This window comes from Canis aureus, chromosome 3 (assembly GCF_053574225.1).
Source record: "Canis aureus isolate CA01 chromosome 3, VMU_Caureus_v.1.0, whole genome shotgun sequence".
In the NCBI taxonomy this organism is placed as follows: Eukaryota; Metazoa; Chordata; class Mammalia; order Carnivora; family Canidae; genus Canis; species Canis aureus.
In genome coordinates this window covers 34,236,524-34,257,415 of record NC_135613.1, presented here as the reverse complement: position 1 = coordinate 34,257,415, position 20,892 = coordinate 34,236,524, and the positions used below count along the sequence as shown (strand labels likewise).

General features: G+C 53.1%; 1 protein-coding gene across 7 annotated transcripts in view; it reads left to right on the top strand.

Annotated features, from left to right (window-relative positions):
- The window catches only part of SSBP3 (single stranded DNA binding protein 3), a 163,812-nt gene that overhangs the window by 114,976 nt on the left and 27,944 nt on the right, over positions 1–20,892 (top strand). For all 7 annotated transcript variants that reach the window (XM_077891864.1, XM_077891862.1, XM_077891860.1 and 4 more), the window contains one exon: positions 823–912. In XM_077891864.1, coding sequence (XP_077747990.1) covers positions 823–912 — 90 coding nt within the window. The remainder of the gene's footprint in view (positions 1–822; positions 913–20,892) is intronic.

Here is a 20,892-nt window from a genome sequence, read left to right as displayed (position 1 = left end):
GGGAACAAGGGGTGTGGGTAGGTTGGTGACGTTGAGGTAGGAGAGGGGGTCCTGCAGGAGGAATGCCTGGGTGGGGGAGGGGTGTGTGTGCAGGGGACCAGCCCAGGTAGGGCGGGGCGGGGGCATGACTTGCCCCATCAGGCTCAGACATGCTGACCACACGGCAGGTGGGATGCAGATTGTCTGGAAGCGGGCCAGGCTGGGGAGAACGATGTGTGTTCACCCCTGGGAGGCATTTGCTGAGGCAGATGTACCAGGTAAATGCCAGAATAGCAGCATTGAAGAAGAAAAGTGCCTCTAGTCCCTCCATTGGGCAGCCTACCTCATCTGCTGTGGGACCCGAGACCCTGATGGGGCCCAAAACGAACGCCCTCCTTTGGCCTCTCCAGGGACATTTCCCAACAAGGCTGTTCATTCATTAAGTTGTGGATATTTATTGATCTGCTCTCTATACAGCATGCAACCTCTTGGGGAGGCACAAACATTTATAAAGCACCTCGACTGCCCTGCAAGAGCTTCATAAGGCAGTTGAGTGGGGAAGGCAGGGCACCCGTACATTAACAACAGCTACACTGTGCTGGCCACCTACTCCTGCACTGTGGTGCCAATGAGAAGTGTGGGCATTGTTCTCCCATTTTAGAGATGGCAAAACAGAGGCTCAAAGAGTTCATTGCTTGCCCAGCAGGAGACCCTTCTGGGAAGGTAGTGTTTGTGGAGGACATGGGCAGACAGAGAGAATGGGTGGGGGGCAGCCAGGGGTGGGAGTTCCAAGTGTTTTATGGTATGTGCAGCAACTAACTGTCTACCTCCTTGTCTCTGCAGAGTGCAGCAGCCGCCCCGAGCCCTGTGCTTGGCAACATTCCCCCCAACGATGGGATGCCGGGAGGCCCCATCCCGCCGGGTTTCTTTCAGGTATGTGCTGGGCCCCCTGGGTCCTGTACTCCTTCCGCTCCAGGCCAGGCCCAGGCAGGCAGGAGGGAGGGAGAGACAAGAAGCAGTAGCTCAGTTTGCCATGGTCTAAATACAGTTGCTTTATGCTGGTTCCAACCCTTCCCATCCCTTTCTCCACCCCTTCCAAAAACTGAGGAGAGGAGAAAAGAGATGGCGAGCAGCCCCCCTGCATGTGCTGTGTCACTTCTGCTGGAGCTTGTTTTCTTCACACCAGCTTCGAAGTCACGACATGGCCCGCCCCAATCGGGGAGGCGGTGGGGCTGCTTCCAAGTCCGTGTGGAGCTGTCTTCTAGAACAAAAGGCTTTTTTTTTTTTTAAACAAGTAAACTGTTCTTTGTTTCTGTTTTGTTGCCTGCTGTCATCGTCATTGTTTACTTTGCTTGTCCAAACTACAAACCTTAGGCGTAATCTAAAAAAAAACAAAGAACCCACCATCCTGGCAGGTCTCAGAATCCTTTCCCTCTGGTTAACCACTTGATTTTTTCCGAGTGTGATCACAGTCGGCATCCCACGAGCATCTGTGCCCGTATTCCGCCCGCCAAAGACACGGGCAGGTCCCACATGGGGTGGGAGCCCCGTCTTCTCCAAATGACACCTTGTCGGCCTCTGGGGGCTTTGTCATCTGTCAGGGTTGGGTGTGGCTGCTGTCCTCTCTGTGCCTCCTCCTCCTCCTATCTCTGCAGTCCCCTTGGGGGGGTGGGGGTTGGCAGGGGGACTCATTTGATTTTTAACCAGGCTGAGACTGGAGAATGCCATCTCAGAGAGGTATCAGCGTGCAGGGCTGGAAGGAGCTTCTTTGATGAAGCTCTTCAGTATAACATCTCATTCTTTCAGATTTGTCTGTGGCAGGTTTGAGAACCTGCCTGTGTTCCCCACTGCTTTGAAAGGCTAGCACTTCCAGATAAGAATATGGAAAGAACTGTTGTATAGTAAAGAAGGCCAAGATCTCTCTGTGAAGCCCAAGAATTTAAAACTGGGAGCATTGAGGCGAAGTCCACAGAGAATTTTGCTTGGTGTAAGCCAGAATTTCATACCTTGTGCATCTAGCAGTCAGATGCAGGCTGTGGGAGGCAGGGGCTCCCTGTTATTAAGACATCCTAGCAAAAGGGGCAAACTTCTCTTAGAGATAGTAAGGGGATTTTCTTCTGGGTGGGGGATGACCTAGAGGACACTTCTCCTTTGTAAGATTTCACATTTCAGTTGATCTTGAGTCCCATGAGACAAGGGTTTGGACAATGCTGCTCACCATCCAAGGAGGGAAAGGTGAAATTTGGGTGTTGTCCCAAACCAGAAAGAGCAGATTGCCCACCACCGTGGTGGCAGTAAGGGGATTGAGAAAGGCATAGGGATAGCGGTTGAGAGCTTTGGATGGCCACACTTATGTCTATGTATTCTTAGCTTGCTGCCTGAATTGGAGCCTAACCCTGGAGTTCAAAGGGGTACAGCCTCTGAAATGGTTGTGTGTAGGCTCCAGGTTAGACCAGACCAGGCACTGCCTGGGGCTTGGCTTGTGGTGAGGCATCAGACGTGGGCCAGGGGCCAGACTTGAAAGAGAATGAGATATTCAAATCTTGGAAACCTCATGGACTCAAGAAAGAAAGCCAGGTAGGCATCTGCCCTTTCCCCAGAGGGGCAGGGCAGCCCAAGAGCCACTGTCTGAGACGATCATCCATGCAAGGAGCAACCTTCTTTCTGGGCACTTCAGACAAGTGTTGTGTACCAGTTGGTGGCCTTTCACACAGGTGTTTATCTGCTTGGGACTTCTTTCCCAGGTTTATGCATCCTCACACACAATGCATGGACACTTTCGATACAGTGCAATTGTGGCTTTCCTGCCTGGTGGACAGAGCCCGAGGTGCCAGGCTCCACCTGTGTGCATGCCTGTTGAGGCTGCTTGCTGGCATCTGAGTGCCCAGTACAGGCCACTGTGGTGGGAAGAGGTGGACAATAGCGAACTGTATTTTTTTTTTAAGTAGGCCATTGACTTCTATTTTGGCCTGAGTCTGGGGCAAGGCAAGGTCTGCCTGATATGTGGGCAGCTCTTAACTTCCTGCTTTGGTATAATTGTCCATGGTTAAGGCCTAATTCCAGACATACTTCTCGGGCCCTCCCCTGTGACGTTCAGGGGTGTGTGGTCAGAAAGCTCAGACTGATTCCTGTCCTTATTTGGCCACTTCCAGCCACTATCAAACAGAGGTAACACTTGGATCCTCTTGACTGGAGGTCTTTTCTGATCCCCAGTCAGGATGAACCACCAGGAGTTGGCAGGGGGGACATTGAGCAGGGACCTCTCTGCGTCCTGGGTGACTTTGTGTCCATCGTTCCACTCCTGCCCCCCTTCAGGTGAGGACATCATTTTCTAATCAGACAGATGAAGATGAAGGCGGATACAGTGCTTCCTGGCTGTGATGCTGAACTACTCAGGCTGGGTCACTGCTGAAGGGAAAGGGTATCTCTCTGGAAGGAGGTAGTGACTGTCCGTTTCCGGAGTAGGCCAGCTCACAGAGGGAATATTAGCTATTGATTGCTGGCCCTGCCCCTCGCTCATCTTGCAGGCGGCCACTCCGATATTAGAAGGGAAATAGAGATGCTATCAGGTTTTATCTGCTGCCAACAATTGCACTTCTTTCCCTGCTTGGCCACAGTCTGGGTGGGCAGCTCTGCTGCACCAGGGAGCCAGCCCAGATTGACTGATCTAGCTTTGACCAGATCCTATCCTAAGGTGGCTGGCCCAGTTTTTGCATCAGGACTCCACCCCTCAGTTGGTGCTAAAATTTGAAGCCAGTAGTGCCTCCAGGGTGGGTGGGAGGGAGCAGCTATCTACCCCCCATCCTAGCCCAGAAAGGAACACAGGGGCTACTTCCTTAGATTGCAAGGCTACTCCTGAAGTCAGAAGGTTTGGCTGTCTACACGTTAGGTTCCATCTGTGGGCTTTTTCTTATTTAGGTTTCTGAGATGCACAGTGCCCTAGTCCTGTGGTACGAGAGGTTTCTGGTAGAAAGTTGAGGGCCGGCAAAGAGATGGTTTGGGACCCAGCCTGACTATACCTCACAATATTGGGAAATGTTTTGGGTTTTTTGGCATTATGGTAGAACTTAGCAAGGACATTCTACTGTGTGCATTCCTTGTAAAAAAAAAAACAGCCTTCATCTTGGCATCCCCAGCAACTGGCATGCACTAGGAACCCAGGAAATGTTTGAACTGAGTTTGTGTTGCTCATGTTACCAGAAGTGGAGCCCAGCCAGTCCCAGAGTTCTAGATCCTCTTTCTGACCAGGCTGGGAGGGTCCAGGGGTGGTGTTCTGTAGTGGGGAAGGATGCAGAAGACAACAGCCTGAGGACAGCTGTTCTAGTCCCTAGTCCCGTTTGTCCATGAACTTGCTGAGTGACCATGGGCAAGTTGTTCCCCATCCCTGGGCCCTAGTTTCCTCACTAGTAGATGAAGCAGGGTGGACCAGATGGTCTTTGAGGGCCTTTCCAACTTGGATTTTCTGGTTTGGCTCCAGATGGGTTTTACATAATCCAGCAGTGGCATTTTTTCCCCCCATGCAGCTTAAGTCAGTTGGGCTGCACATCTGGCACACTCCGCTTAGTTTTGGCTAGACCTGCTGGTCTGAGTGGGCCCCCAGCTCCTTGGCCCTAAGGTAGTTCTAAGGGAGGCAACATCCAATGAGGATTTCTAGGTCTAGAGCCGGGGAGTTGCAGGAGGGCAGGAGTCACGAAGAAGGGAGCATTGAGTACAGGCTGTTTCTGTTCTTGTTTTGTTTTAAATTCCAGTGATTGTTTTCAGTTATGTCGTATTTGTAGACATGCGACTTACTTTCATTTTGATCCCAGTGCTTCTGCAGAGGAGGCAGGCCTGATTGGCAAAGTGAGACTCAGAAAGGTGTATGACCTGCCCCAGAGTTATCAGCTGCAGGCTGTAATCAGCATCTGAACCCAAGCCCGCTGGTTCCGGATCCCAGCATTCTTCCACAGCAGCCCAGATAACACATCTGATTCTCTAGAGAGAAGACAGAGAATAAGAGAAAAGGAGGGAAATGATGGAGGGAGAAAGAGGAACCCTAGCCATCTTCTCTGAAACGCAAGCAGTGTTTCTGTTCAGGCGCCAGCCCTGATTGTTAGTGGTAGCTGCTGGAACACTGTTGAGGAGGATTCTGAAGCTGTGTGTGTGCTCAGCAGATCCTGACTGGCAGTGTCTGCCATGAACACAGGGATGTAAGTGGTAGTATGTGACCTGTGTATTTGGCATTCTTGATCTAGTCCGTACTTCATTTATAGATGCAGAATGGAGGCCCAGAGGCAGACGGGACTGTGGTTAGTGATAGTTATTGGCCACCTCTGCGAGAGCAAGGGGCTTGAATCTGGGCCAGAACTGATCAGTCATAGCCTGCCCCCAGGAGTAGCCAGCCTGCCAGAGACACTGATGGGCAAACCCATGCCCTGTAGCAAGAAATGGAGAAGCCGGGGCCCGCCTGGGGGCTTCCTGGGGGCAACACAGTTTGGGATGGTGTCCCAGCGAGGTGGGTGATACATAGGTGCTCAGTAGGAGATGAGGCTGGAGAGTTTGCTGGCAGTGTTTGCTGGAGCTTTTTCAGGACTGTTGGCTTCATCAGGACTGTTGGGTGAGCTGGTGCTGCTGGAGCACCCTGGTCTGCACTATGTCTGGGCCAGGTCTTTGTTCCAGAACGGTTAACTCTGCGCCTTCTCTGTCACCTCTGTGGAGGCAGGAACCTGGGGGCGAGCCACACTGATGATGGGGACAGGTATTGCTGAGGTCTAAGGGCTAGAGCTTGAGCCTTCTCTGGAAAAGACAATCTTAGAGGGCCCAACCCCCTTTGCCAAATGCACAGTATGTTTTGCCCTGAACAATCCCCAGATTCTTTCCATTGTAGTGGGGCACAGTAGGGATTGACATGCCCCCCCCCCCCGCCCCCATTCCAGTGAGTTCTCATTCCTGCCAGCCAAGTCCACCCACCTCTGAGGCCTACTCCCAGAGAACCCACCCCCTCAGTTGTGGGCAGGGGGGGGAGGGGGGAAAGAGGAGAAGAAGCATATGATGTATATGGTCCAGAAACCAGAGAAATGATCCAAAACTAAGAGGGAGAGATAAATACACACGACCTTGGACCTCTCCTATTACAGGGAGCACTCTCCTTATTTCTCGAAGAAGTAGCTGGGGTTTCTCTCAGAGAGGAGCCGCCTCAGGAGGGCTCTGATGACTGACGAGAAGTATCTAATGTTCAGCCAGACAGAAGATACTCAGACCAGGGGTGCCTGTCTGGCTCAGTCAAAAGAGCATGCGACTCATGATCTCAGGGTTGTGAGTTTGAGCCGCACGTTGGGTATAGAGATGACTTAAATAATAAATAGATCTTAAAGAAAAAATGAAATACTCAGACCTGCCGCAGTCTGCAAGGCTTTAGTCCTCAGATCTGAGATCCCTCAGACAGAAGAAGAGGGAAGCCAATTTGAGTCTTTGTATGGAAGATGGTTCTACTACCTGCCAACTTAACACAGTAGTGAGCTGCTTGGCACCCGTGATAACCAAGTAGAGATTCAATGCCCAGTAGAGAGAGAGCCTTGGGGACTGAGCGCCTTGGGGTGGGACGGTGTGTTTCCAGGGATGATCAAAGCCCAGTAAGTGAGGGCATGCCAGTGGCAGCAGCTCAGGTGCTCCCCAAAAACTGGGCCAAGTGCTGTCTGTTTCCTGCCTTCCTCTCCGGTGGAAAGTGGGCAGCAGCACTGTGAGCTGACATTTCTCTTGGCAGAAAGCTGCTGAGGCAGGAAAGACCTCTCTAGGGTCTAACTAGGGCCAGGGCGGGACTAGAAGAGGTTTAGAAAGAAGCGAACCACCTTGTTTGTGTGGTTTTCAGAGCCTGCTGCCAAAGGAGGACTTGATGGGCAGGGGCATGGGTCTCCATTTGATGGATGGCAGCCTGAGGCCTGGACCTAAGCCATGGGAGGCCTGGCAGACTTGCTGGATATCCCCTAGCCCATGGGCCAGGCAAGTTCTCTGAGGGCATAGTGGCCTCCCAGTCACGCAGCCTTGGTGAGCACTGTGGATGAAAGAGGCAGCCGTGGACCTGTCCTCCAGGGGCTCACAGTCTGGTGGAGGAGGCAGGGAGTGATTCCACTGGGAGTTCAGTGCCTTGGGGGCAGGCGAAGGAGCATCTGGCCTAGCCTATGTTCCATCTGGGAAACTTCCCTGAGGAACTCTCAGAGAGGAGTGAGGCCTGAGCGGCAGGCAGATGCCAGTGACTGGGGAGACAGCACAGTGTGCCAGGACGTAGGTGGGAAAGGGCAAGCAGCCTGGATAGACACTTGAAGGACTTTAATGTAAAGACAGGGGAGCCATGGAAGGTTGCTAAGAAGGGGAGTGACGGGGTTGCAGGAAGATCCCCAGTGACCTGGAGGAGCTGGGCTTGTGGCAGGATGGCCACCCTGGGAATGTGGGTTCAGGCTGTGGCTCTCTGGGGGAGGGGGACTTGGCCAGGACCTGGGCTGCACTGGTGACTGGGTGCAGTGGCCTGGGCTCCCTGCCCTGAACGGACAGCCCCATGCTGGATGTGGGAGTGGGGAGAAGCAGAGCTGGGAGGATGCCCAGGGTTCTGACTTGCATTAAGCTGAGGTAGTGAGAGGCTGTCAAGGGGCCTCCTACCCTGTCAGACCTTTTGCTTTCAGAGGGAGGTGGTCTTGTGGCTGCCCGCCTGCCCCTGGAGGCTCCCAGCCAGTGCTCTCGGGTCCTAAAGTGGAACTGTCTAACCTCCTCTTGTAGTGTTGGTGGAACACTCTCTAGATTAGAAAAGATACCCCTTTCTGTGATTCCATTTGACCCTGTGAGCTACATCTGAGAGCTAATGGCATTCCCACTCTGGATGAGGAAACTGAGGTTCACAATGGCCAGGGAATTGCTCGGGGAAGGCGGCCCTGGAGTGGGGGGTAGGCTCTAGAGCTTCTTGATGAACACCCTGTCTGTTGGGGAGCAAATCCCCTCCCTTTCTGGACTGCACTGTCTGCCCCCCCCCCGCCCCCCCCCCCCCCCCCCCCCATTGCTGCAGACAGGAGAGGTTCTGATAGATGCGTTGGTCTCTCTGGGAGAGGAGGACAGAGATGCTGTGTCAGGGGTGAGTGTGCCAGTTCTTCAGGGGACAGAAGTACCCCCTCCTCTCCCGCCCCCACCCTGCCTTCTGCCTCCAGCCTGACAGAAGGCAGGGTCACCCCCGCTGGGAAGGATTAGAGAGGAGGCGGGGCACCCCAACTGCTGGGCCCTGGGTCGCTCCCACCCCAGCCCCACCTGTTCCAAGCGCAGCAGCAGCCCCTCCCCTGGCTACTGTGAAGAAGCCAGCAGCTGGCTTTACGCCTGAGGACCCCTGCCTTGGTTGTGGGACGTCCTGGTTTGAGTCCAGTCCTGCTGTGTGTCCTTGGGGAGCCATCCTCCCCTCTCTGGGCCTTAAGTGCTTGAGAGGGCTGTCGAAACAAACCCCTGGCTGCTGGGAAACTGGGAAACTGTCACCTGGGCTGTCTCTCCACCTCCCCACCATGGACGCATGCACACACAAGCCTCCCCCGACAATTGCCTGGCCTGTGTGAAAAGGCCAGGGCAGGAGAGAAGGGGAGAAAAAGGCCTTTTCTTCTTGCCAACAGCACCTCCACAAAGGTCAGGCTGTGCTCCTGCCCCGCCCGGCAGCCAGCCTGGTGCCTAACGTCTGCCCAGCGGCAGATGACCGCGCGGGGCTCCTAGCAACCGCGGACAAAAGGTTACTCCTGACGTGCCGGGCTGCGTGCCGGCTGCGGGCCCCTCGCCCTCCCTCCTGAAAGGGAAAACAAAGTTGCGGCAAGGCCGGGCGCGTGTGCCTGTGTGCGCGCGTGCGGGCCTGTGTGCGTCTGCACACTCGAGCCGCCTCTCCGCCCCTCCGAAAAACGTGAACTCCGCGTGTCGCCGTAACTCTCGCTGATGAAATGGAAAGTTGAACATAAATCAGTGTCTGCCGCCCTGTTAGCTCTGCATCAGCAGTCAGTGCCTGGGAGATTTGCTCGGTAACAAAGCACCCGGCTGCTCCGCGGGCCTCGACCGCCCCCTAACGCGGAGCCGGCCCAGCACCAGGGAGCCCGGCCACTGGGCACCTCTGCCTCCCCGCCGGGGACCCCCAGCCCCGGGCCTCTGCTCCCTCTGTGGGGAGAGGAAGGGGAGCGTCTTCCGGAAGGACCCTTGGGTCTAGGAGGCCTGGACTCATTCTTGCTGCTGCTCCTTAAGCCCCTGGAGACCCCAGGCTGTCCCATCTCTCCCCCTGAGCTGTAAGCCGACTCAGATCTCTGACTTTTATGGATCCCGTCCTTAAGGATTGGCAGCCCCTTCACTTCCGTGTGCTCAAAACTTGGGCTGATTTATCCTTTTCCCCTTCAGTCCTGGGTTTTCTCTTAGATTTTCCCCTGTGTCTGAAAGCTGTCCCAGTACGCCGACTATCCCCCCGCCCCCCGCAAGATCCTCCCCCACCTTTCAGGAGGATGGGGGAGCCCCCTGTGTTTTTGTTTTGTTTCTTCATACTTAGCCAAGGGGGTAGACCCTCCTGTGTTCCTGCTTCCACCTTCTGTGCAAATCATGCTGAGGTTTTTTATTTTTCCCCCTTTAAAAAAAAAAAAAAGGTCAAATTCCTCAGCCCTTGTAGCAGAAGAGATTGGAGGAGGAGAATTCCAGTGGAATCCTATAATAACATGCCTTGGCATTATGTGGCTCAGGGTAGACCCCCCTGAATACGATCACACCATGCTGAAAGGAAACTGCCCTTCGGGGAGCCCGGGCTGGGCCAGGGGGCTGGACCGGGGTCAGAGGGCTTTCTCACATCTTGCCGAGTGCTAATTGTGAGGTGCTGTCCTAAGGGCTGGGATACAGCAGCAGATCCACAATGTGGGTTTGGGGTTCATGTCCTGTTTCTGCCTAAATTAACTCCTCAGCCGACCTTTCCTGGACAACTCCCTCCCCCAGATGAAGGCCCTCAGATAAATGAAGTCCTTGAGCCAGGCCTACTTGTCATCCAGCAAGTCTCTGTCTCTTGCCAATACCAAAATGGTGGGATTACACTTGGTAAGAGTACGGCCAGGGGGCAGGTGACAGCTTCTATGAAGTGTCCGTTCCATGCTGGGTGCTGAGCTACCCTGGGGGCTGCCTGACCAGGGGACACCACGTTAGCTCTGTATGCAGTGCAGTGATGAGGAGGAGCAGAGCATCAGCCCTGGGAGAGGCTTCCTACAGACACCTCTGAAGAGGGCAACACAAAGCATAGTGTTTGGACTTTTTTTTTTTTTAATTTTTTTATTTATTTATGATAGTCACAGAGAGAGAGAGAGAGAGAGAGAGGCAGAGACATAGGCAGAGGGAGAAGCAGGCTCCATGCACCGGGAGCCTGACATGGGATTCGATCCCGGGTCTCCAGGATCGCGCCCTGGGCCAAAGGCAGGCGCTAAACCACTGCGCCACCCAGGGATCCCCGTGTTTGGACTTTGGAGCAAGACACCCCAGTGCCACTTCTTGGCCATGTGTCCTGGGGGAGGTTACCCGACCCCTCTGGGCACTAGTCTGCTGCTCCTCCACAGAGGAGCTCATTCAACAAATTGCAATGTCTTCTCTTTGGAGCTCTGTAAAGGACTCTACATAGAAACATTTACTCGTGTTCAGTGATGGTTTATCACTGCCATGGGAACATGACCCATTGGCTTCAGGATCCATATTGATCAGCAGTCAGAAGCTGAGCACCTGAGCCCCTGGAGCTCATTCGCCATCCCCCTCCTCACCCTCTCTGAAGGCCTTCCATCCTACCTGGAGGCCCTGAGGTCACGTGGCCTGGGCTGGCATGTCGGCTGCCTTGAAAAAGACTGTTAACCTATCCGAACTTTATTGTTTCACCTGGTGTTGGGAGTGAAGATAGCTCCAAACTCTTGGGCGCTTGTGAGGATGCCATGAAATGAGGCCCACGAAGCCCTGCCTGATGCCTGGGGTGGCTAAACACTCAGGATTCTGTGTTGTGGATGCATGTATGTCCTGGGGCTGTTCTTTCCCTCAGAGCTAGGGGTCAGGGTGGGGCTAGGTCTTGTAGCTCATTCAAGGGCAAGGGCCACAGTAAGAATTCTTCCAAGAAGTAAGTCTTAGGGACTCAGCACAGCCTTGGGGGCAGTGATGTGCGGGAGAAGTTCTGGGTATTTTCGAGATTGATTGGCTTTTTAGTACTTAGCCCTTCTGTTAGACTGATGTATATGACACCTACTAAGCCCCAGGCCCTGCTTGGTTCTTTTAATGTGTATCTCACTTAATCCTGCCCTACCTGGCTTAACTCCTTGTTCCTTGGTCCACCCAGTGGGAACTTACAGGGGAGGTAGAGACAGGGAAGCAGGTTGTATGTCCAGGAGCTTCTGATTCTGTTCCTGCCGGGCTCATTAATAGGAACTCCTTATCGTGAGTTGATGTCAGCTCCCCCGCCTAGGGGGCTGGGTCTTTGCCAGTCATCCTGAGTTTTGTCACTAGTGGATCTCACCTGGGAGTTTCAGCTCCCCACCTGTAAAATAGGAACAGCTTCACCAGCTATGAGTTTGGAAATGTAGTCGAATAAAAGGTAGATCAGACATCTGCACAAGCCCTTCTTTCCAGGGGAGGTGCTCAGTCATCTGTTCCTTCAGCGATACTCAAGCAACAGCTTTCTGCCGTGCCATGCTGGCTTCCAGGGTCGGGAGGCCAAGCAGAACCTGTCTGCAGGTGTTCACAGTCCACAGGGCCGACCCCAGCCTGGGCTAACTGCAGGCCAGCGGGCAGCTGATTCTCCTCCCTGGAGCGCTCTTCCTGTTGATGGCATCCCTGTGGTAGAGAACTAAGGTCCAGCTTCTTGGTAGGACACAGTTCTTTGTGATCTAAGCCCTGCTGCCTTCACACCATTACTGAACGAGCTGTTGATCCCCCAGGACAGGAGGCTAGGCTGAGACCCAGCCTCCGTTCCTCCAGCCCATCTGTGTGGCCTCTTCTCCAGACTGCATGGTTCTCTCCTCCCCTTCTCGAAGTCTTTCAGTCTCGGGTCAGTTTTATTCAAGAAGACTTTGACAAAGTCTTGCCCTGTCCTTGTCCCAAGGTCAAAAAACACATGTCCCACATGTGGATCTGATGAAGTACCTCTTCCTCAGAGTAGTTATAGTATCTGGTCCCAAGAAACCTACTCTGCAGTTATGGAAAGGCTCTAAGAGTTTAGAGACCTGTAGTCTGTTCTGGAGCAGCAGCTTTACCTTTCTGGGCCATAGTCTGCCCACCTGTAACACCCAACATCAGGAGGATTGCATGGGAGGTGCAGTGAGAGAAGAGATCTGGCTCCTGTCCCCTGAGACATCAGAGGCTTTTGGGGCAGAAGAAATAAGTGACCACTTCAGGGGTCAGACGATTCCCGCAGAGTTTGCTGAAGAGCACTGAGCATCAAGCAGGGCACTTAGGGGCATGCTTCTAGTATGAGACTCTGGGCAGTTAAGGAGGCAGCATGCCAGGATCGGGGTCATAGGAAAATTTCGCCAAAGAAAGGGGCTCCTGAAGGATTGCTCGAGGTGGGGAAGATCTGAGCCACAGCTTTGCATTATCATCAGCCTCCCTTTGGTGAGGGCTAGTTCCCAGCACTGGACTAAATACTTGACTCCCAGTATCTCAGTCGTCCAGCTCTCTGGGAATGGGTGGGGCATCCAGCTTTACAGGCCAGGTGAGCAACTGTGGTGGGGATGGAGGGACTGCAGATGATGCTCCTAGACCATGAATCCGGGGTTCATTGAACAGCACTCGTGCCGCCCCCCCGCCCCCCCCCCCCCCCCCCCCCCCACACACACCCCAAGCTGGCCTTGTGCTTCTTTGAGGCACTCCAGGTTACATAACCCACTGCGGAGTAGCTGTGGGCAGGCTTCCTAAACCCATTTCTTCCCAGAGTCCTGCCTCTTTCCTTTGCCCCATCCTGTTGCTTCTCCTTAGCTGAGGAAGGACAATGAGATCTTGGGCCATTCCCCAAGCTGCTTCCTTCAGGGAGGAGGTAACATGAGACCACCCAGTCATCCAGGGAGCTGCAAACCAAAGGGGAAATCTTGGCTGACTTTCCTGTTCTCAGCTCAACCCTCTTCTGCTCATTGTCAGTAGGGGGTGAATTCTTGCATCCTGGATGCGTAGCTTCCAGAGTCCCCTGTCTCCCTTTCCTGGTTGGATATGATGAGATCTTTACTCTCAGAATTGTCTGTCAGGGTGTGAAAGGGTAGGGGGATGAAGGCTGCATGCGTGCGTGTGTCCAGAGATCCTAAAGCAGAACAGGAATTCTCTGGGTGGATGAAGCCCTGCCTTTTTAATGTGCGCTTCGCCTTCACCAATGCTGATGTGATTAACAGGGGAGCCTTAGCACTGGTGAGAGGTGGTAGGGAGGCTGGTGGGCAGGAGTAGGATGCATCTTTGCAGCACTCTCCATTTTCAGAGTAAAGGCAAGCTTTTGGTTGTAGGGGATTTGGTTCTCTTAGCAAAGTTAGTTGTTCCCGGGGATTGGCATGGTTCTGGATCCCAGGTCAGTCTCTACTACCTCTCCAGCTTACCTACAGAGTTGGTCTGTACAGCCATGAGTATACGTCGTGGGAAGAGAGGTTTACTATCTGGATCCTGGCTAGAAACCCACATGGTGGCTAGGCCTGGGTATTGGAAACCTTCCCCTGGGTCCCAGCTCCTCTGCCAACATTAAAGAAGGCTAGCTATTCAGGGCTAGAGTATGGCTTAAAGGGAGAGCAGGTACATATTCCATGTGTAGTGTCCAGAAAGCTATGAACTCTGTCTTCCACTGGCCACAAGTCTCGATTTCTAACTTGAGAGACACAATAGAAGCATCTTTGGAAAGGAAGGGAATGGATGTGTGATTCCCAAGACCTCAATCTGATTGCCAGTCTTATGCAGGAGCTCGGAAAGGTTAATGACCTGACTTTTCCATCCAGAGGTCCCAGCCCCAGGGTCTCCACCTGGTGCATAAGGCCCTCCAGCATTATGCCCACGCTGCCTCTCCGGCATAGGCTCCCGTCTTTCAGCCCAGAGTCGCCTTTTGTTTCTTCTCTGCCAGAGGACACCTGTTCATCCTTCCAGGCCTTGCCTGAATGTGATGATGCTGTAATTGCTGTCTCTTGCTCTCTGGTATACCTGGCTCCTTGTCTCTGTTTGGTCATAGTTAAACCGCGGTCTCTCCCACCAGCCTGGGATTCTTTCAGGGAGGTCTGCAGTACTGTTTATTCATGTATCTCCAGCACTTAGCACTCCCTCCAGGGTGCTAGGACCCAGTGGCTTGATGCACGCCTGCTAGACTGGGTCCTGCACACGTTCCGCAGATGCTTTTTCCTGTGTCCCTGGAAAGGGTGCCTGATTATGTAGATGCAGGCACATACAAAGAATCTCTAGCAGGGGGGCCCCAAAGCTTTAGAGCCACCTCTCTTGTCCCCCACCCTATCCTGACCATAGCCATTCAAGGTAGAGCCCTGCCCCGAGATAACCCTAGAGCTAATTCACTGTATAGGAGAGGGTCAAACAGTGTGAACTTGCTGAAAGAACTTAGGGCTGCAGTTGAGCCCCCAGAATGTTCTGTGCTGGCATTCGAGGGACTAGCTCATTTCCCAGTACTGTGGTGAGAATGAGACTGGGGAGATGATCAGCAAGGAGATACTCTGGGACCAGCCAGGGGATGGGAATGCTGTCTATTTTGTTATAGTGATGAAAGGTCATTTTGTTTAAGACCAGTGGTTACAAAAACCAGGGCTACAAGAGTGGCCATGTGGCATCTTGGTAGGAGAAATAGAGCTCAGGTTTGCTGACCCCTGGTCCAGAGCTCATTTCTGTTCAGTGGGAAAAATCATGGCTCTGATAAATAATACTGTAATGTCATTGGACTGCAGTTTTCTTATTGTCAGTAGAGTTAATCTTTGTTTCATTTGTCTTATTGGAGGGATTTAAGGTAAAAAATCAGAAAGTAGATATAACACTGTTTTATTTTACCTCGACAATTTTAAAAGACCCCAGTTTTTTCCCCCCTCTTCAACCTTGAAAGCCATTACCTCTCCCAAGGGTCAGCAAGCATTTTCTGTGAAGGACCAGATAGTAAATATTTTAGGCTCTGTGGGCCATCTGGTCTCTGTCACAGCTCTGCCACTGAAGCATAACAACAGCTCTGGACAGTACACAAATGAGCATGGCTGTATGCCGATAAAACTTTATTTACACAAACAGGCAGCAGGCCATCTTTGGCCCTGAGCCATAGTTTGCCTCCTCCTACCCTTGCTCAGCATGGTGGCTGTGCTTTTGGGGTCCTCGCACTGCAGCTGACCCCACCTCCATCCTGGGTATGTAGTGTGGTGCAGGGCACTGAACCTGGCCCCGGGACCAGAGAGACGGGGCTCAGTCTTCCTGTCTACACATAGGGTTGGGGAAAGAGGCCGGGGGCGGTATGTGCCAGAACTCTGCATTAGGTCTTGGACACTGCCACTACTTTCATTTGCCACACTTCCTCCCTTTGTTTTGAAAAACCATTGCCTGCTGATTCTGCGTCTCCGTCTCTATGGGGCAAGCGTGCCTCATGTCTCTTGAGAACATTTGCTGAGCACCTTCTGTGAGTGTCTTGGCGCCAGATTCACACGTATGCGGACCTCTCGCCCTTGTCGTCTGCCCAGCACTGTCCTGGCTTCTCAGAGCGGTGCAGGGAGAAGGGGAGGTCATCTGGGGCCTTTGCTCAGACAGAAATCAATGAGTCTTCTGCTGATCTTTGCACAGAGTGGACCATGGTGGCTGTGTAGATTGCTGATAGTCTGCAGAGGTGACCCCAAGAGGGAGACGTTGTGTACTGTCCTGCTCCCTCTAACTGATGGCTTCCCCACCATCCCAGGAAGATGGGCCACCACCACTTCACCTCTCTCTGGCAATACCCATTCTCCTTGTCTGGTGCCCCCAGGGGGTCATGATTCTTATGGACTCATTTCCCAGGTAGCCAACAGCCCCTGACTTGGAGCTCTCTGGGGCTCATGCCATTGGGTGGGCACACAGATGGCCCAGGCTCCCTCTGCCCTTGAGTTGGTAACTTCAGTTCCATTTCTGGCCCGTACCTCACACACACACACACACACAAGCATGTGTGTCTGCTTTCACGGAGGGGACAGTTAGAGACAGGATAGGAAAGCAACTATGCAAGCCATTGCCAACTTTGTTCCCATAGGGTCAAAATAAAGGAATAACTTCCTCTGATGAGGTACAGGTTAAAGGGGAGGGTGGTTACAGCTCCCCGCTCCCTCACCCAGCCAGGTGATCAGGTTCGTGCTCCAGGGACAAAGCAGACTGTGTTCACAGACATGGGGTGTCTGTAGCACTAGGGCACACCTTGGCCCTCTCCCCAGAATGGGTTTACAGCATTTTCTGTCAGCATTTGTGTCCAAGGAGCAAATTGGATTGTCTGCCACATGCCTTTTACCATGTGTGTAATTAATGTAATTTTATATTCACTCAATTAAAGTGACACGCCCAACAGGCAGATTACACAGGCCCCTAATAATGCAAGTCGTCTGTTTCCACTGCCGGTCGATAACCTCCCCACCCCAGCCTTGCCAGGCCAGGGGCCAGTGGCCCCATGAGTGAGGAGAGATGGGGATGGGTGGAGTGTTTGGTCTCTGAGCCACCTAAAACTTCCAAGGCCTTCCCCTAAGGCCTTCTGTGAAGATACAAGACAAATTTGGCCAGAGGTGAGCACCTAGCAGCTCACAGAGTACTCTCATGGTTTCCCTGTGAGGAACATGTCACCTGAATTCTCCCTCCTTATAGATGAGCAGCCCAAGGATCAGGGATATAAGGCAGGACTCTAGCCCGAGGCCCCTGGGCTTTGGGGCCCAACGCTTGGCACTGGCCACAGCTCGTCCTCATTTGTTCACCTCTGCACCCAGAAAGCCTGGAGTTAAGTCTCAGCTCTGTTTTCCTGAGGGTCTGGGAAAAGGCAGCTTTGGGGAGCGTGCAGTGGTGCTGGGGGAAGGATCGGGGAGTTTTGGAAATACTAAACTTGGCATATAGCTTTTATTACTTTTCAGCTTAAAAAAAAATCACCATGGGTTTTTTTGTTTTGTTTTGTTTTTTACTTTTAATTTTAAAGGACTCTCTTATCTGTAAGAATCTTTAGTTCAGAGGACCAGCTTGGTCACCCTGTTGGTACTAATTTTTCTTCCTGGTTCCTTAAACTCAAAGGTGTTAGGTATGTCCACCCCGGGGCTGGCTGACCATGGCCATGGGGTCTGCCTGTCGGCCAAACCTTGCTGCCCTGTTCGGGCCCTGACCGGGATGTCTACGTGGGGTAGAAGGTAGTGCTCATGCTCTTGAGCAGCCTGTGTGGCTTCTACAGATGAGACACGATGTGTGGGGAAGACACCACGTGTTGCGGAGTGCACTTGGGGCAGAGCAGGCTTCAGGAAGGAGAGGGGGTGTGGGCTCTCAGCAGGCTGAGAAGAGTGTTCCGGGCAGAGCAGGCCCAGCTCCAGCTTTCCCTGTACACAGGCAGCGAGTGGCCACCAGAGCATGAGGTGCGTGACTGCGGAAGCCTGGGAACCTCCCTGGCTCCTAGCGCCGTCTGCAGCACCACCCCACTGCTATGTCCCTTTCTCCTGATGAGGAAACTGGATTCACGTTGTATCCTGAAGGAGCTGGGATCAGATGCCAGGGCTGTGGAGCTGGAAGCTTTCCTTATCATGCTTCATAAGCCCATCTACCTCTTGAGGATGGCTTCAGGTGAAGTACAGGGACTCAGCCCACCTGTGACCTAGAGGCCTAAGTGGCCCCTGCTGATGCTCTGAAGTACCTTTCTGCAGAGACCTTGGGTCTCTCATGCTGTGGGAGTGTTCTGTTCCCCACCATGCCTGTGATGGCAAAGGCTCTTTCACTGAACTTTCCATGTCCAGGGTTTTAGTGAAACAGCCCAGTGTTTGCTTCGATCACACCCATAGCAGAATCTCTCTGGGCCCTGCATAAGTGGCTCTCAGAGGCGGCTAGATGTAACACTACCCAATGCTGGAATTGGAGGAGAAAGAATAAAAAGGAAGTGCGGGAGTTCTCTATCTCCGGTCAGAGACCTTGGGACTGCCTGAGACAGAGTGGCAAGTCCATTACCAGGGTCTGGGGCAGAATGAAGGCCCAGGCAGGAAGTGGGCACATTTGCTGCTGCTTTTTCCCAGACTCGGTTGCAGGGTTCCCTGATTGGGGTCTCCCCTGGGTGCACATCCCCCTGCTGTCACCCCAGAGGGGGGGCAGTGCACTGCAGGGAAAGACTTGTGACCAGTCCAGGGACCTCAGTTCTCATCCAAGCTCCCTGGTGGCCAACATTCTGTGGATAACTCTGGCCCTCAGTTTACCTGTCACCGTCTGTTGGACCCCATGGCATTTTAAACCGACACTTGAGCTTGTTTGTCATTGTGTCCTCATCCTTCTCCCCAACTAGCCTGGGAGTTTCCAGGGCCAGATGGGTCTGATGCACCTCTGTGACCCATCCCCAGGATATGGGGCTAGCCAGGCACCCAAGGCCAGCATCTAGAATATGAATGTGTGTGGCTGAGTGACGAGTTGCACCCACACGTCCTTCAGCCTCTTGGACTTGTTCCTCTCTGTTCCTTATGTGCCATGTGTGGCACGGAGGCTCCGCTGGTGGGCTTGTGAGAGTAGTGGGTCAGCTCAGGCCACCTGGAACTCTAGAATCAGACTTTGAGGCTGGTTCCACTGCTTGATAGTTTCTCAGTGGCCTTACTCCTCTGAGGTGTGACATGGAGCGACAGACAGCCTTTCCAGAGAGGAGTTCAGGGTTACACGAGCTAACGCAGGTGAAGGCCACTCCCACTGTGTGGGACATGTGACTTCATTATTATTCCCATTTAACCGACTGCAGAAGAGAAGCCCTGTTGGTGGCAGAGTCTGGATTTGAACCCTGTTTTTTCCAAACCTTGTTTCCTTACCTACAATGGACAGGAACATGATTATCCTCAAGAGATCCCTGGGCTGGGGTTAGATGTGGCTCAGCCACCAGCGAGTTCTCTGTGGGCAGGTCACGCCTCTGCCCTCAGCATCTCTTTTCTCTCCTGTGAATGAAGGACATTGGAAGAAGTGATGATCTGTCAGGGTCACCTGACAGTCTGTGGGCAGGTGGAGTTCTTCCCAAGCTTCCGGTGGGACCCCCAACTCACCTAGCACAGTACTCTGCATCGCAGATGCCTGCTGATGACTACCCGCTCTGTGGCGTGCTGGGAGGGGGTTAGGCAGTTCCCGAGACAGAACGCCTCCACAGTCTAGGTGGAGCTGGACTTCGAGGTTCTTTTTGGCCAAACAGGCTTTCAGACACCTAATTTGGATTCTTCTAAAGTTTTCAGCAAGTAGAAGCTGGGAAGGCCCCATGGAGGAGCCGTCCTGTGTGGGAAAACTCATCATCAGTGTTGACTCCTTCCTTCTCCCACCTTCTACCCTGAACTTCTCCCCCTGCCTGCCAGGTCTGATCAGTTTGGGGGAGAGAAGAGACCAACATAACCACAAAGGTCAAAATTCTCAAACAAGATCCTTTCTGGTCTGCCTCCTATGTAGCCTTTTGACCAAGTGGGTAATGAGTTGAAAAGACCACAAAGTCTGTTTTCTCTACACCTACCTGTTGATCTCTCCTTGAGGATGCTTGGTATGAGAGAGAGATGTTTTATTGGCCCCACTAAACCACAGGGCAGCAAATTCTGTCCCTCCTTGTGGAAATGGGAAAATGTCTGTCTTCTTAACAGAAGCAAATATTTCCAGTGTGGTGCCCTATTCTCTCTCCTGAGAATGTGCCAAGTGTTTAGGGTCCCTCCATGTGCTGTCACATACCATCTCGGGGACAGAGTCCAGACACAGAGTGGCAGACAGCTCCAGGCTGAGTGGAGGTAACAGAGATGTGGAAGATGGAGGATGGAACTTTGGCTAGATGTGGGTAGCCATTGGGAACTGATAGGCTTCTGACTTCATGGAAGAAAAGCTTCCAGCTCATAGAGCTCCCAGTGGTCCTTGGGGCCATGCTGGGAAATACACAAGCAGTCTGGTCAGCACCGACCCTGGGGTGGGAGACGAGTGCTGAGCTTCACCTGTCTTGAGATCTTGGTGGGGTTTTCTCTCTGGATAACTGCTAGCCTAGGCTAGGGTTCTCTTGTTTCAAACCCTGGCTCCAAGTTACTGGGGGAGACTTCTGAGAATGCCACTTCCTCCCTAGACTTAATAGCCTACTGGCCAGAGAAGTTGCTGAGCTGGCCGGAGCCTCACTGACCAGCCGCATGCTCCCAAGCCCTTAATATTCATTGGCCGTTTGCCTTGAGGAGCTACTTGGAGGCAAGCTTGTGCGGCATCCACTCACTGAGAGTCCAGCCAGGGAGCTTCTGAAGGAGGTAGAGAGGTGAGGCGCACATACCAGCCTGCCCTCTGGATGTTGGAGGGGGGGGGGGCCCGAGCAGCCAGAATCCAGGGCTGAGAGACAGCTTGGGATGGCCCTCCAGACCCAGTTTCAAGCATTGGCCCTTAGTAGGGACTGCCAATGACTGAGGCCCCCTGTGGGGGCCAGACACTCTTGGGTGCTTTCTCTATGTTTTCTACAATCAGTTATTGACTCGGCCACTACTTGCCTCCCCTGGCTAATGGGGCCACAGGTGTGGGGTCCTGCCCAGAGACACACTGCTCTCCCTAAGGAAGCACTGGGTCTTACCAGGGAGGGCCACGAGGGTTGGAGGGAGGAGGCGCTCCTTTCTTGCCAAGAGCTGGGAACCGACAGAAGGCCTTTTGCCCCCTCTTGGCAACTGGACCTCACCCTCAAACCCTCTTCTTCCGTTCTTTTTATTTTTCTTTTTCTGGGGGTTGGCTTTGAATTATCTTATTTTGTTTACATTGCACCCAAGT